Source organism: Prionailurus bengalensis, chromosome E1 (genome assembly GCF_016509475.1).
Source record: "Prionailurus bengalensis isolate Pbe53 chromosome E1, Fcat_Pben_1.1_paternal_pri, whole genome shotgun sequence".
Taxonomy (NCBI): domain Eukaryota; kingdom Metazoa; phylum Chordata; class Mammalia; order Carnivora; family Felidae; genus Prionailurus; species Prionailurus bengalensis.
In genome coordinates, this window is record NC_057347.1 from 24,934,835 (window position 1) to 24,949,417 (window position 14,583).

A 14,583-nucleotide genomic window follows, 5' to 3' on the forward strand; every position below is an offset into this window, starting at 1 on the left:
TAGGAGAGGAACAAAGAGAGTGAGAGATGAGAGAATCTGAAGCAGGCTCCAGGCTCTGAGCTGTCAGCACAGAGCTTGACACGAACCATGAAATCATGACCTGAGCCAAAGCCGAATGTTCCAAGCACACCCCCCCTCTTTTTTAAGAGAGAGATCACACACAACCCAGGGATGGGGGAGTAGCGGGGGAGAGACAGAGACAGAGAGACAGAGAGAGTGAGAGGGAGAATCCACAGCAGGCTCCATGCTCAGCTTGGAGCCCAACATGGGGGCTTAATCCCATGAGCTTGGGATCATGACCTGAGCCGAAATCAAGAGTCAGATGCTCAACTGACTGAGCCACCCAGGTGCCCCTCCCATAGAATAATTTTTAAATGTGTATTATTGAGAAAAGTTAATATGGGAAGAAAATAAAGCAATACTTTTTACTGTATGTACTGTAACCCATTTATTATTACATGCTGTCCAAAGTTCAAAGAACTTTTATGTTTTCACAAAAAATCACAGGCATTTTACAATAAATATCTAGTTTAGATAATGTGTATAAATGAAAGATTCCTACTAAAGAAAAATGCTATAAAAAAAAGGATGGATTGTAGTAAAGACTTCCTTTCTAGCTAAATATAAAAACATTTTTCAATAATTTGCCCTCCTATACTAGTTTGCATACACATAGGAGGATACACTGTTTCTTATACCATTTATTTCTGAGAATATATCCTTGAAAATCCTAAAATTGGCTGAAATGTCCCTTAACTACAAAATTAATCCAAAAATCCTAACTTTTATTATATTTTACATAATATTTGAAGCTACAATATATGTAGTTATATTGCTTATACATGTGCATTGCTTATAAATTTTTATTTTAAATTATAATGTATATAATCTGCAATGTTAACCATTACAAAGCTAACAATTTTTTAAAGTCTGTAATTTTTCATAATAGCATATTATTTGGGTAATATCTCAGATTCTTAGAAAGGTGCTGCAGGATATTCTTATAACTTTAAGAAGAGGATAGGAAAACATGCATCCTAAAGCTCTAAGTATAAATGACTCAAAACACAAATTTTTTCCTCTTCATATTCTCAAGCAGCTACTCAGAAAAAGTATCAAGGTATTACATTTAAAAGCACATTAAGAAAGGATTCTCACATTTATCACTTAATGACAAAAATAAATATAAAAGTCCAACTGTATTTGTAACTCTTTTCCCTACATTTTAATCTAAATACTGAATGTAATAACTCGCACTAGTCAAAGATGACAGACTCAAAAGATAGTAACTACCATATGCAAGGCAAACAAAATAGTTCCATTTCTGCGACAAACAGAAATTTATTAGGTAGGTACTCAATAAAAGAAAGTTATGTTTATTCCACCTATGGGCATGGGGAGAAAGGGGAAAAGGTAAGAATTCAGATGTCTGCCCTCTACATTCACCCAAGTTTAGCAATATTAGTTGCTTTCCCTATCATTTAGAATTTTTATATGAATTTTATGTTTCTATAGTCAAACTTAGCTAAATCTCACCAGCTAAACTGTAGCAGTTTTGAACATGGTTATAAATTAAATCTACCTTACTTTACCCTATAATGCCAATTAAGGAACATGCTATTGGAGAGATGTGTTGATCAAGACCGACTTAAACAGGATATTAATTATTTTTGTCATCTCCTACACCAGTCATGTCAGTAGCTCAGTTAATAAACCAATTCAAGTAAATGATTATGTATAAGTTAATGTCTCTAAGAGTATTTTTCAGTATCAGTATAAATAATTTCAATGACAGATGTAATACCACTTAGAAATTCATAATTTGTGTAATGTACTTGATGTAATATTTTAGATAAGAAGTTCACTAGTTCCATTATGCTCAATGACATATCAGCTTCTCTACTTTAACCTCTGTTTTTCAAAAGTTTATGAAGCTGTTTAAAAATCACTCTAGGATAGGGGTGTCTGGGTGGTTCAGTAGGTTAAGCGTCTGACTCTTGATTTTGGCTCAGGTCATGACCTCGTGGTTGATGAGTTCGAGCCCCATGCTGACAACAAGAAGCCTGCTTGGGATTCTGTCTCCCTCTCTCTCTGCCCCTCCCCAGCTGTCTGCCTATCTGTCTCTGTCTCTCTGTCTCTCTGTCTCTCTCAAAAATAAATAAACATTTTTAAAAAAATCACTCTAGATAAAATTTGGCAGTTAAGAACCAAAAAGACAATAATGCACATTTTTTAAAGTCCATATGTATGTTTACAAGAGAGTGAAATATTCTGTCAATATTTTCATCTAACAGAATCCTTGGAATCTTTTCTGTCCAGAAATATCGAAATCTTGAAAAACAATGAAATTTAAGAACCAGCATAATTACACTGTGAACAAAAAGTGATGCAGTTAAACTCTAGTAAACGTTTTACAGATTCTAGCTACAGAGAAAGATTTTAAAACCAGAATCCTGCTTAGTGTTCTCCTGTCAGCTATAATGTCAAGATCAGAATTTACCATAACAAATGAAAACATTAGCTATTCTTCTCTGGTGGATATAAATACATTAGTTATGTCAGTATATTACAACAGTCAATGATGAATAGCATCAAATGCTGACAATAACTTTGAGTTGTCAAGGAAGTTGTTTTCATCATTTAAGAAAATCCAACATAAAGGGATATAATAAAAATACAGATCAACTAATATCAAAACAAGAAAACACTAATCATAATTCTGTGGTCAGTCCCCCTAAACCTAGACTATCTAGTAAATACATGTCCCTAGTCCCAATATGAATACTTCAGTATAAACTTACCACCTCTAATGGAAAAATATCCTACTGATCAACTGTTTTCACATGTTGACCACTGTGTCTGAAAATACACCAGGCTCTAAGATTGCTTTCACTTAAAATGTGTATTTTCCTCTAATCTGGAAAAAGTTAAATGTTCAAAGACTGGAAAAGTTAGCAAAGCTGACTTCACAAATATTGGTTTCCTAGTCATTGTTGTAATAAGATTTTGCAGAATAACATAAATATTTTTTTAAAATCATTAACAAATCAAATACTCATTAAGTTTACACTATGCACAGCACTCTGGGACATATTTTTTAAAAGCCATAAAGTCTGCCCATCAAGAATCATAACTTAGTTGAGAGACAAGATTTAAGTGAATAATTAGCAAACAAGCCATTATTTCATAAAATGTTGTGCTACATAGTAGATAGAGGCAGGCTTTAATACCTACAAGGAATCAGAGTAAAACAATGTAGGCTAAAACTGTCGAAGGGAGCTATAAGGAGAAAGGTGGAATGGTATTACTATACTATCCAGTCATCCAGAGTTGAAATCAATCCTAAAATAGAAATTTAAGAGTTTCCAGTTAAAAGAAATCATTAAGGAGTAGGTACTCATTAACGAGCTACTCATTAATGATTTCTTTTAACTGGAAACACTTTAAATTCATTAAAATGGTGAGAACTACTTTTAAGTGAATGTGAAAACAATAGGAAATGATTACAAATTAATACTACATGGAAATATTTTGTTATTAGAATTTCTTTGGGAGAATAGGAGTTGGGGGATGGGTGATTCCCTAAAGAAAATATAAGCACTGGTTTATTAAGAACTAGTGACTTTGCTTCCAAAAAGGCCAAATTCAAGTATTATACATCTTTCATTTACTTACCATGTACTTCATTTTTACTTTGTTTTCTCAATCCCCTCAAATTTTATTCATTTAATATTCTATTCAAATAATATGTGGTTACTACTATTAGCAAGGTCAGAATTGCATCAAAATATTTAATTACACTAATCTATCCTAGAAACAAGAGACTAATGAAATCAAAGCTTAAATTCTAAAAACTGTAAACTGTCATGAGTTTTACTCTTAATCCAAAATGTCTTGAAATTTATCATAGCAAGTCTTCAGAGAAGGTAAAAAAATGGGAATTCAGTTCTAAATAAATCTCTTTTGCTCTAAAAATATACAGCTTCTCTCTTCTAGAAAATAATTTAGAAACTTACCTTGGCTCCTTAATTAACATATTAAGGACTAAAGTTATTGTCTTTTTAAGTTTAACGTCCTTTTGCACTAAGATTCTAAAAATATCTCCCCTTGGGGTGCCTAGGTGGCTTAATCAGTTAAGCTTTGACTCTTGATTGACTCTTGATTTCAGCTTAGGTCATGATCTCAGGGTCATGAGATCAAGCTGTATTGCACGCCCCCAACTCTACCATAGGTGTGGAGCCTGCCTAACAGTCTCTCCCTCTCTCTCTGCCTCTCCCTTGTCGCACACACAAGCTCACTCTCTCTCAAAAAAAAATTAAAAAGAAAGAGAAAAAAAAACCAAAACCTCCCCTTGCTCTTAAAAAATATATTACATTTCCTTTAAAGAAAAACACTGATTAACTAGGAAATGAACTTCTCTCCCCACCCACAATTAGCAGCTTAAATGGTTCCTGGGGCTTTTCTTATAGAGATACTGACATTAAAATAATGCTTGTTGTGCCTCAAAACATTAACTTCAGAATCTCACCAAGAGTACCCTCTTCACCCAAATTTAAGGCCAAACTTCTCCATAGGATTGTAAGAAAGATCTCACAAAGGACATCACTTCATTTATAAATCCTATCATTTAACTTATTTCTCTGCAGCTGTAGAATACAGATCCTCCACTCTGAGTCTACCTACTAAGACTAAACCCAAGCTTCAAAACTTGAATTTTGAATGGGAAATTCACATCCATTTTATTTAAAATGTGCCATTTCTCCTTCAATAAATTACTCTGCAAATATGAATTATACTAATAAAATTCTCTCCCTTTCCCAAACACACAAAAGCTGATGAAATCTATCTACTAACACACCTATCTCAGAGAGATGGCTAAAATAAAACATAAGCTCATTTTATATAAATGTTAAAACTATTCCAGAACTCAGCTTTTTTAAGTTCTTTCTGAGCTTTTTGGGGTTCACTCATCCTTTTGAGATTACAATGTGAGAAACTATTATAAAGACTTCATTTTCTGAGAAAATACCAGGGACTAATTAAAGTACTTAGTTCCTTATCATACTTTACAACATACACAATATACTATAATACTAATCAATATACACATGCTAATAGTACCTGTCCTCACTTAAAATAAGCCTATGTCAGTAAATTAGGGCAAAAAAAGCTAACATCATCACTAAAAGCATTTATAGAATTTATATGTGTTTAATACAGTGCTAGAGTTTACACCAAAAGGCATTAACTACAATGAAACTGAAACCTGACACTATCATTGTTTACAAATTGTTTACAATTTAAAATTAAGATCATTCTTGTAAAATAACTACCTTAATTATTCTAGCCAGTGATGACTCTCAACAGAGTCCAAAGGACAGAGGCAAGATCCCTGAAATAGTTTTGGGTGGAATGAAATTTATGGAATATTTACATAAAAATGATGTTGCAAGGAGTTCCACTTCCACCTTATATGTACAAAGTCTGAAAGAGAGTTACTCCTAACTTAAAAAACAGAAAAAGCCAGATAAACTATCATACAACATTTCTTGAGCCTGTCAGAGGCAACCAAGTAGCCTGACATCCCAGGAAGGACAGATTCCTCCAAAACATAGGATGCATGAATTGCCTGTCCAATAGCAGAACATGGGAGGAAGATGCAGGTGCTATTAAAAGAGAGTAAGAAAAAAAATCAGCTAAAATTTTAAATGATCTGTTTTCTGTTTCCATAGAGTTGGCTATTCCCACCATTTCATACAAATGGAATTTAAAAAATTGTGTCTTTGTGTTTGGCTTCCCTGACTTAGCATGTTTTACGTGTTCATCCATGCACATATCAGAAAACTTCATTCCTTTTTATTAACAAATAATATTTCACTGTATGGATTTACAACATTTTGTTCAGTTGACAGACATCTGATTTCTGCAATGAAAACTACAAAACATGAAAAAAATTAAAAACCAAATGTAAAAACTTCCTAATTTCATAAGTCAAAAGATTTAAATATTGTTAAAATGGTTAATACTCATGCTGAAACAGAAAGCTCAATAAGTAGTATTAAGAAAAAACTTAACTCTATCATAATTCTGAAACAATGGCAGAATACATAATTTTACACAAGAATACATTTAAGAGAATTAATGCAACATATATCCTGATCCAAAAAAAGATAAAAATTAAAAATGCAAACCCTATATTATGTAAACCTCAGGTTCAAAAGCACACAACACAGGTTAGAAACAGAAACTGTCATTAATTAAGAATGGTGAATTATGGTTCTTTATAATATACCAAGCCTAAAATAACTATAATTTTCAGTGTTTTATTAACAGTTTCAGTGTTTTATTGTCATTTCATATTCAGAATAACATAGTGCATATCTGTGTCTATAGCTATAAAATAATTAACTATTTTTAGAAAGAGTATATTTATATCAACTTAGCACATTTTACCTCTACGTAAAATTTTTGGTAGAAATTAAATAAGCCTTTACAGGTTCCAGTGACCTAGCATTTCATTTATAACACTTAATTTTAATTTTTTTTTTTTCCTAATGTTTACTTACTTTTGAGAGAGAGAGACAAAGCACAAGTGGGAGAGGGGCAGGAGAGAGAGACACAGAATCTGAAGCAGGCTCCAGGCTCTGAGCACAGAGCCCAACGCGGGGCTCGAACCCACAGACTGCGAGATAATGACCTGAGCCGAATTTGGACGCTCAACCAACTGAGCCACCCAGGTGCCCCAACACTTAATTTTATACAATTAATTTAATTAGGTTTTACTAAAATGGAAAGGTTTTCTTTAACACAAAATTTATAAAACATATTCCCAACATAAAATTTATGTCAGAGTAACAAAGTTTATAAGAATAAGAAGCCAGTCATACAAATGGTCCCATGATTATAATCAGTGGCTATTAAAACTCAAAAATATAAAAGTACAACTGCAGATCTGTGTTACGCCCCTATGGCCTCTAAAAACACAATTATACTGACATCTAAAATAAGACTTGCTTTAAGATAAAGGGAGGTAAACCTTTGAGAGACTCTTAAATACAGAGAACTGAGTGTTGCTGGAGGGGAGGTGTGTGGGGGGATGGGTTAAAGGAGTGATGGTCATTAAGGATGGGACTTTTAGGAATGAGTACTGGGCGTCATATGTAAGAGATGAATCATTGGGTCCCACTCCCAAAACCAAGACTACACTATATGTTAACTAACTTGAATTTAAATAATAAAAAATGAAATAATGAAATGAAATATAAAAAAAATAAAATAAAATAAAATAAAATAAAATAAAATAAAATAAAATAAAATAGGGGCGCCTGGGTGGCGCAGTCGGTTAAGCGTCCGACTTCAGCCAGGTCACGATCTCGCGGTCCGTGAGTTCGAGCCCCGCGTCGGGCTCTGGGCTGATGGCTCAGGGCCTGGGGCCTGTTTCCGATTCTGTCTCCCTCTCTCTCTGCCCCTCCCCTGTTCATGCTTTGTCTCTCTCTGTCCCAAAAATAAATAAACGTTGAAAAAAAAATAATAAAATAAAATAAAATAAAATAAAATAAAATAAAATAAAATAAAATAAAAATAAAATAAAAATACCTGTTTACCTACTTGGCAAGAAAAATAACTGTGAGGAAGATTATACATGTTAAGGCCAGAAGGCTCCTCAGGAACTCAGGCTGGTGGGTAACTATCTCAAAGGAAAATCTAGAATATAAAGATTACCTCAGCAACTTTTGGAGGCACTCCATCCCCAAGCACCTCCCTGATGAAGCAGTGTTGGCCCATATAGTATGAGAGTCCACAGGTCCTCTTGAAGGCATCTTTCAGTCGTTTCAGCTCTACGTCGGTAACTGTAATCCAGAAATTGAAGAGGGTAAGAAACCAGAAGAAAAAAGAAGTCTTTCAAAATCTTCATTTTTTCAAAATAAGTGTTGGCAAGGATGTGGAAAAAAGGGAATCCTTGTGCATTGTTGGTGGGAAGGTAAACTGATGCAGCCACAATGGAAAACAGTATAGAGGTTCCTCAAAAAATTAAAAATAGAAATAACATACAATTCAGCAGTCCGCTTCTGAGTATTTGCCCCCACCCCCCCTTCTGAGCATTTATCCAAAGAAAACAAAAACACTAATTTGAAAAGACAGATGTGCCCCTATGTTCGCTGCAGCATTATTTACAATAGCCAAATTATGGAAGCAACCCTAAGTGTCCACGAACTGATAAATGGATAAAGAAGATACGGTATAGATATATCTAGATATATAATGTGGAATATTACTCATCCATAAAAAAAATGAAATCCTGCCACTGGCAACAACATGAATGGCCTCAGACAGTATTATCCTAAGTGAAATAAGTCTGACAGGGAAAGACAAATCCTGTATGATTTCACTTATATGTGGAATCTAAAAAAAACAGAAACAGACTCATAAATACAGAGAAAAAACTGGTGATAGCCTGAGAAGAAAGAAGGGATGAGGTGATGGACAACATAGGTGAAGGAGATAAAGAGGTACAAACTCCCAGTTATAAAATAAATAAATTACAGGGATGTAAAGTACAGCATTGGGAATATAGTCAATAATAGTGTATTAACTTAGTATGGTGACAGGTGACAACCATTTCATTATGTATATATATATAGTTTTTTCAATTTTTTTAATGTTTATTTATTTTTGAGAGAGACAGAGCACAAGTAGAGTAGGGGCAGTGAGGGAGATACGGAATGCGAAGCAGGCTCCAGGCTCTGAGCTGTCAGCATAGGGCCCGACACGGGCTGGAACCCACAAACCGTGAGATCATGATCTGAGCTGAAGTTGGACACTTAACCAACTGAGCCACCCAGGCACCCTTCATTATGTATATAAACATTGAATCACTATGTTATATACCTGAAACTAATATAATATTATATGTCAACTATACAATTTTTTTTAAATCAAATTAAAGAAATCTTTACATTTTTCCAACCAAATTCCAAATAAAAACTGGCCCTAAAAAATATAAATATTACTCCTAATAAAATATTATTCCTAATAAAATATTACAAAATATTATTCCTAATAAAAATATCATTTCTCTTTCCAGATAAGTATGACAAAGCCAAAGATATTTTGTCATAATTCCAATATTTTCCAATCTAACGAAGAAAATAAATGGGAAAATTGTTGACCTACTACTTTCCAACAACAGAATAGTAAACATACAAATTTTAGGCAGGGGCAAGGAAGAGGTAACAAGTATTTCAAATTAGCTGATAATCTAAATGGCATTAGATTCTGCAAATAATATGTTTTCAGCAACAATGCATTCATTTCCTTTGGGATAAAAATTATATTATCTGTACTTCTTCAGCACTTATCTATCCATGTGAAGGACAGATCCCAAATTTAGCTTAAATTTTGTCATCATTTATGAAGAAAGTAATCTTCTATAAATAATTATTTTAACAAACTAACATTTTATTTTCTTTCCTTTTTTTAAAAAAATGTTTATTTTTCAGAGAGAGAGAGAGCAAGGGAGGGACAGAGAGAGACAGAGAGACAGAATCCCAAGCAGGCTCCACCCTGTCGGCACAGAGCTCGATGTGGGGCTAAATCTCATTAACTGTGAGATTATGACCTGGGCTGAAATCAAGATTTGGATGCTTAACCAACTGAGCCACCCAAGCACCCTAACAACCTAACATTTTTAGGCCCCCACTATCAAAAAAATTAGAGTCATTACTTTATTTTAGGCATTGCAGACTTTTTTCACTGAATAGAACAATATCTGTCTACAAGGACAAGAAAAATACCCTTTAATATTACACAGTCAGTTCAAGGATCATAATGGAGGCAGAGAAATGGTAGATTTAGCCCAAGCTGGAGGAAAAGAAGACTGGACAGAGAGAATGATTACATAAAAATTTAAAGGCTAACCAAAGCCAAAGGAACAAAGGCATGTCAGGCAGAGATAATAGTTTGTTTCAAAGTACAATGATATATGGAATGTATGGAGAATTCTATGTTACTAGAACAAAATAAACAAGGCAGGGGCAGTAAATGATAGACCTACATAGGCGGTCATTTGACCAAGGCATAAAAATTTTGCTCTGTCATAATAAGGAAGGGATATGGTCACATTCAATTCAGATACAAACTCCTGGCAGATAAGAAACAGGACATAGATACAATTCAGACAGTTTATTCTGCTAGTAGTGTAAAGAAGCAAAAAGTAGACTGCTAATACAAGAAAAGGAGAAGCTAAATCTGGGAAATGTGTACAAGGAAGTCAGTAGAACTTGAAGCCTGAGTGAGAAGCTATCTAGAATACTACTCACTATTCTAGTCAGGGAAACTTGTAAGATGGCATTTCCATGCAGAAAGGGAATGTAAGAAAAAAAGTAAGTGAGGAAGAAAACATGATAAATTCTGGTAAGGATATACAGCATGTGAAGAACCTTGGGGAAATTCATTGAGTTTTTACGATTATGAGTGTAAAACTCAGGAGGTTTGAGGAGAGTCATCAGCATATAGGTAGCAATTAAAATCATAAAGAAAATTAAAGAAATTAATTAAAGAAAATTAAAGAAAAAAATTAAAATTGAAGAAAAAATTTAAAGAAAAATACTAAAAATATTGTTCTTTAATTTTTTTCTACTATATTCTTTACTTTTGTGTATATTTTTTCAAATTCTATTTTAGCATCATCATCTCATTTTAGTCTACTTCAGTGTATTCATTTTTTCAAATTCTCAAACGATTTCTTTTTTTTCTCCCCCCACCCCCACCTTTTTTTCTCTAATCTGTCAAACCACTTTCAACACCCAGACCAAAACACACCTAAGATCTAGCATCATCTATTTGATTTTTGTGTCTGTGTGTATTTTTAATTTTTAATTTTAATTTCCTTTATTTCAATTTTTCTACCTCATTAATTCCTTTTCTCCCTTCAAAATGACAAAACGAAGGAATTCACCCCAAAAGAAAGAGCACAAAGAAACGACAGCCAGGCATTTAACCAACACAAATAAAAGCAAGATGTCTGAACCAGAATTTAGAATCACAATAATAAGAATACTAGCTGGAGTCAAAAATAGATTAGAATCCCTTTCTGCAGGAAAAAGAAGTAAAACATAACCAGAATGAAATTAAAAATGCTATAACTGAGCTGCAATCATGGATGGATGCAGCAGCGGCAAGGATGGATGAGGCAGAACAGAGAATCAGTGATATAGAGGACAAAATTATAGAGAATAATGAAACAGAAAAAAAGAGGGCGATTAAGGCAAAAGAGCACAATTTAAGAATTAGAGAAATCAGTGACTCACTAAAAAGGAACAACATCAGAATCATAGGGGTCCCAGAAGAGGAAGAGAGACAAATAGGAGTAGAAGGTTTATGTGAGCAAATCATAGCAGAAAACTTTCCTAGCCTGGGGAAAGACACAGATATCAAAATCAAGGAAGCACAGAGGACCCCCATTCGATTCAACAAAAACTGAAAATCAAGGCATATCATAGTCAAATTCACAAAATACTCAGGCAAGGAGAGAATCATGAAAGCAGCAAGGGAAAAAAAGTCCCTAACATACAAGGGAAGACAGATCAGGTTTGCAGCAGACCTATCCCCAGAAACTTGGCAGGCCAGAAAGGAGTGGCAGGATATATTCAGTGTGCTAAATCAGAAAAATATGCGGCCAAGAATTCTTTATCTAGCAAGCCTGTCATTCAAAATAGAAGGAGAAATAAAGTTTCCCAGGGGCGCCTGGGTGGCGCAGTCGGTTAAGTGTCCGACTTCAGCCAGGTCACGATCTCGCGGTCCGTGAGTTCGAGCCCCGCGTCGGGCTCTGGGCTGATGGCTCAGAGCCTGGAGCCTGTTTCCGATTCTGCGTCTCCCTCTCTCTCTGCCCCTCCCCCGTTCATGCTCTGTCTCTCTCTGTCCCAAAAATAAATAAACGTTGAAAAAAAAAAAATTAAAAGAAAAAAGTTTCCCAGACACACAAAAATTAAAGGAGTCTGTGACCACTAAATCAGCCCTGCAAGAAATTTTAAGGGGGACTCTCTGAGGGTAGAGAAGATATATAGATAGATAGACAGACAGACAGACAGATAGATAGATAGATAGATAGATAGATAAATACCAAAAGCAACAAAGATTAGAAAGGACCAGAGAACATCACCAGAAACTCCAACTCTACAAGCATCATAATGGCAATAAATTCGTATCTTTCAGTACTCACTCTAAACATCAATGGACTCAATGCTCTAATCAAAAGACATAGGGTAACAGAATGGATAAGAAAACAAGATCCATTTATATGCTGTTTACAAGAGACCCACTTTAGACCTAAAGACACCTTCAGATTGAAAATAAGGGGATGGAAAACCATCTATCATGCTAATGGTCAACAAGAGAAAGCCAGAGTAGCCATACTTATATCAGACAATCTAGACTTTAAAATAAAGACTGTATCAAGATGCAGAAGGACATTATACCATAATCAAGGGATCTGTCCAACAAGAAGACCTAAAAATTGTAAAAATTTATGTGCCAAAGGTGAAAGCACCCAAATATATAAATCAATTAATCACAAACATAAAGAAACTCATTGATAGTAACACCATAATAGTAGACTTCAACACCCCATTTCCAGCAATGGACAGATCATCTAATCAAAAAATCAATAAGGAAACAATGGCTTTGAATGACATACTGGACCAGATGGACTTAACAGATATATTCAGAACATTTCATCCTAAAGCAGCAGAATATACATTCTTCTCCAGTCCACATGGAACGTTCTCCAGAATAGACCATATACTGGGACACAAATCAGCCCTAAGTAAGTACAAAAAGATCGAGATCATACCGTGCATATTTTCAGACCACAATGCTATGAAACTCGAAATTAACCACAAGAAAAATTTGGAAATGTAACAAATACTTGGAGACTAAAGAACATCCTACTAAAGAATGAATGGGCTAACCAAGCAGTTAAAGAGGAAATTCGAAAGTATATGGAAGTCAGTGAAAATGATAACACCACAACCCAAAACCTCTGGGACGCAGCAAAGGCGGTCATAAGAGGAAAGCATATAGCAATCCAGGCCTTCCTAAAGAAGGAAGAAAGATCTCAGATACACAACCTAACCTTACGCCTTAAGGAGCTGGAAAAAGAACAGCAAATAAAACCCAAAACCAGCAGAAATAATAAAGCTGGAAATAATAAAGATCAGAGCAGAAATTAATGCTATTGAAACCAAAAAAACAGTAGAACAGATCAAAGAAACCAAAAGCTCGTTCTTTGAAAGAATTAACAAAATTGATAAACTACTAGGCAGTTTGATCAAAAAGAGAAAGGACCCAAATAAATAAAATCAAGAATGAAAGAGGAGAGATCACAACCAACACAACAGAAATAAAAACAATAATAAGAGAATATTTTGAGCAATTATATGCCAATAAAATGGGTAATCTGGAAGAAATGGACAAATTTCTAGAAACATATACACTACCAAAACTGAAACAGGAAGAAATACAAAATTTGAACAGATCCATAACTGGTAAGGAAATCAAATTAGTAATCAAAAATCTGCAAAAAAAACCAAGAGTCCAGGGCCAGATGGCTTTACAGAGGAATTCTACCAAACATTTAAGGAAGAGTTAACACCTAATCTCTTGAAACTTTTCCAAAAAATAGAAATGGAAGGAAAACTTCCAAAGTCTATGAAGCCAGCATTACCTTGATTCAAAAACCAGACAGAGACCACACTAAAAAGGAGAACTATACACCACTTTCCCTGATGAACATGGATGCAAAAATCCTCAACAAGATATTAGCCAACCAGATCCAACAATACATTACAAAAAGTATTCACCACGATCAAGTGGGATTTATACCTGGGATGCAGGGTTGGTTCAATATCTGCAAAACAATTAACATGGTTCATCACATCAATAAAAGAAAGGACAAGAACCATATGATCCTCCCAATAGATACAGAGAAAGCATTAGGCAAAATACAGCATCCTTTCTTGATAAAAACCCTCAAGAAAGTAGGGATAGAAGGAGCATACCTCGAGATCATAAAAGCCATATACAAGTGACCCAACACTAGTATCATCCTCAATGGGGCAAAACTGAGAGCTTTTCCCTTAGGTCAGGAACAAGACAGGGATGTCCACTCTCGCCACTGTTATTCAACACAGTATTGGAAGGCTTAGCCTCTGCAATCAGACAACACAAAGAAATAAAAGGCATCCAAATCGGCCAGGAGGAGGTCAAACTTTAACTCTTCTCAGATGACATGATACTCTATATGGAAAACCCAAAAGATTCCACCAAAAAGCTGCTAAAATTGATTCATGAATTCAGCAAAGTTGCAGGATACAAAATCAATGCACAGAAATCGGTTGCATTCCTATACACCAACAATGAAGCGACAGAAAGAGAAATCAAGGAATCGATCCCACTTACAGTTGCACAAAAAAACCCATAAAATACCTAGGAATAAATCTAACCAAAGAGGTGAAAAATATACACTGAAAACTATAGAAAGCTTATGAAAGAAACTGAAGAAGACACAAAACAATGGAAAAATAT

General features: G+C 34.6%; 1 protein-coding gene and 1 long non-coding RNA gene across 3 annotated transcripts in view; one reads left to right on the forward strand and one right to left on the reverse strand.

Moving 5' to 3' along the window:
• The window catches only part of USP32 (ubiquitin specific peptidase 32), a 242,916-nt gene that overhangs the window by 163,766 nt on the left and 64,567 nt on the right, over nt 1-14,583 (reverse strand). For both annotated transcript variants that reach the window (XM_043583859.1, XM_043583858.1), the window contains exon 2: nt 7,723-7,850. In XM_043583859.1, the coding sequence (XP_043439794.1) occupies nt 7,723-7,850 (128 nt within the window). The remainder of the gene's footprint in view (nt 1-7,722; nt 7,851-14,583) is intronic.
• Nucleotides 1-14,583, forward strand: part of LOC122485282 — a 124,558-nt gene that overhangs the window by 98,964 nt on the left and 11,011 nt on the right. The window lies entirely within an intron of this gene.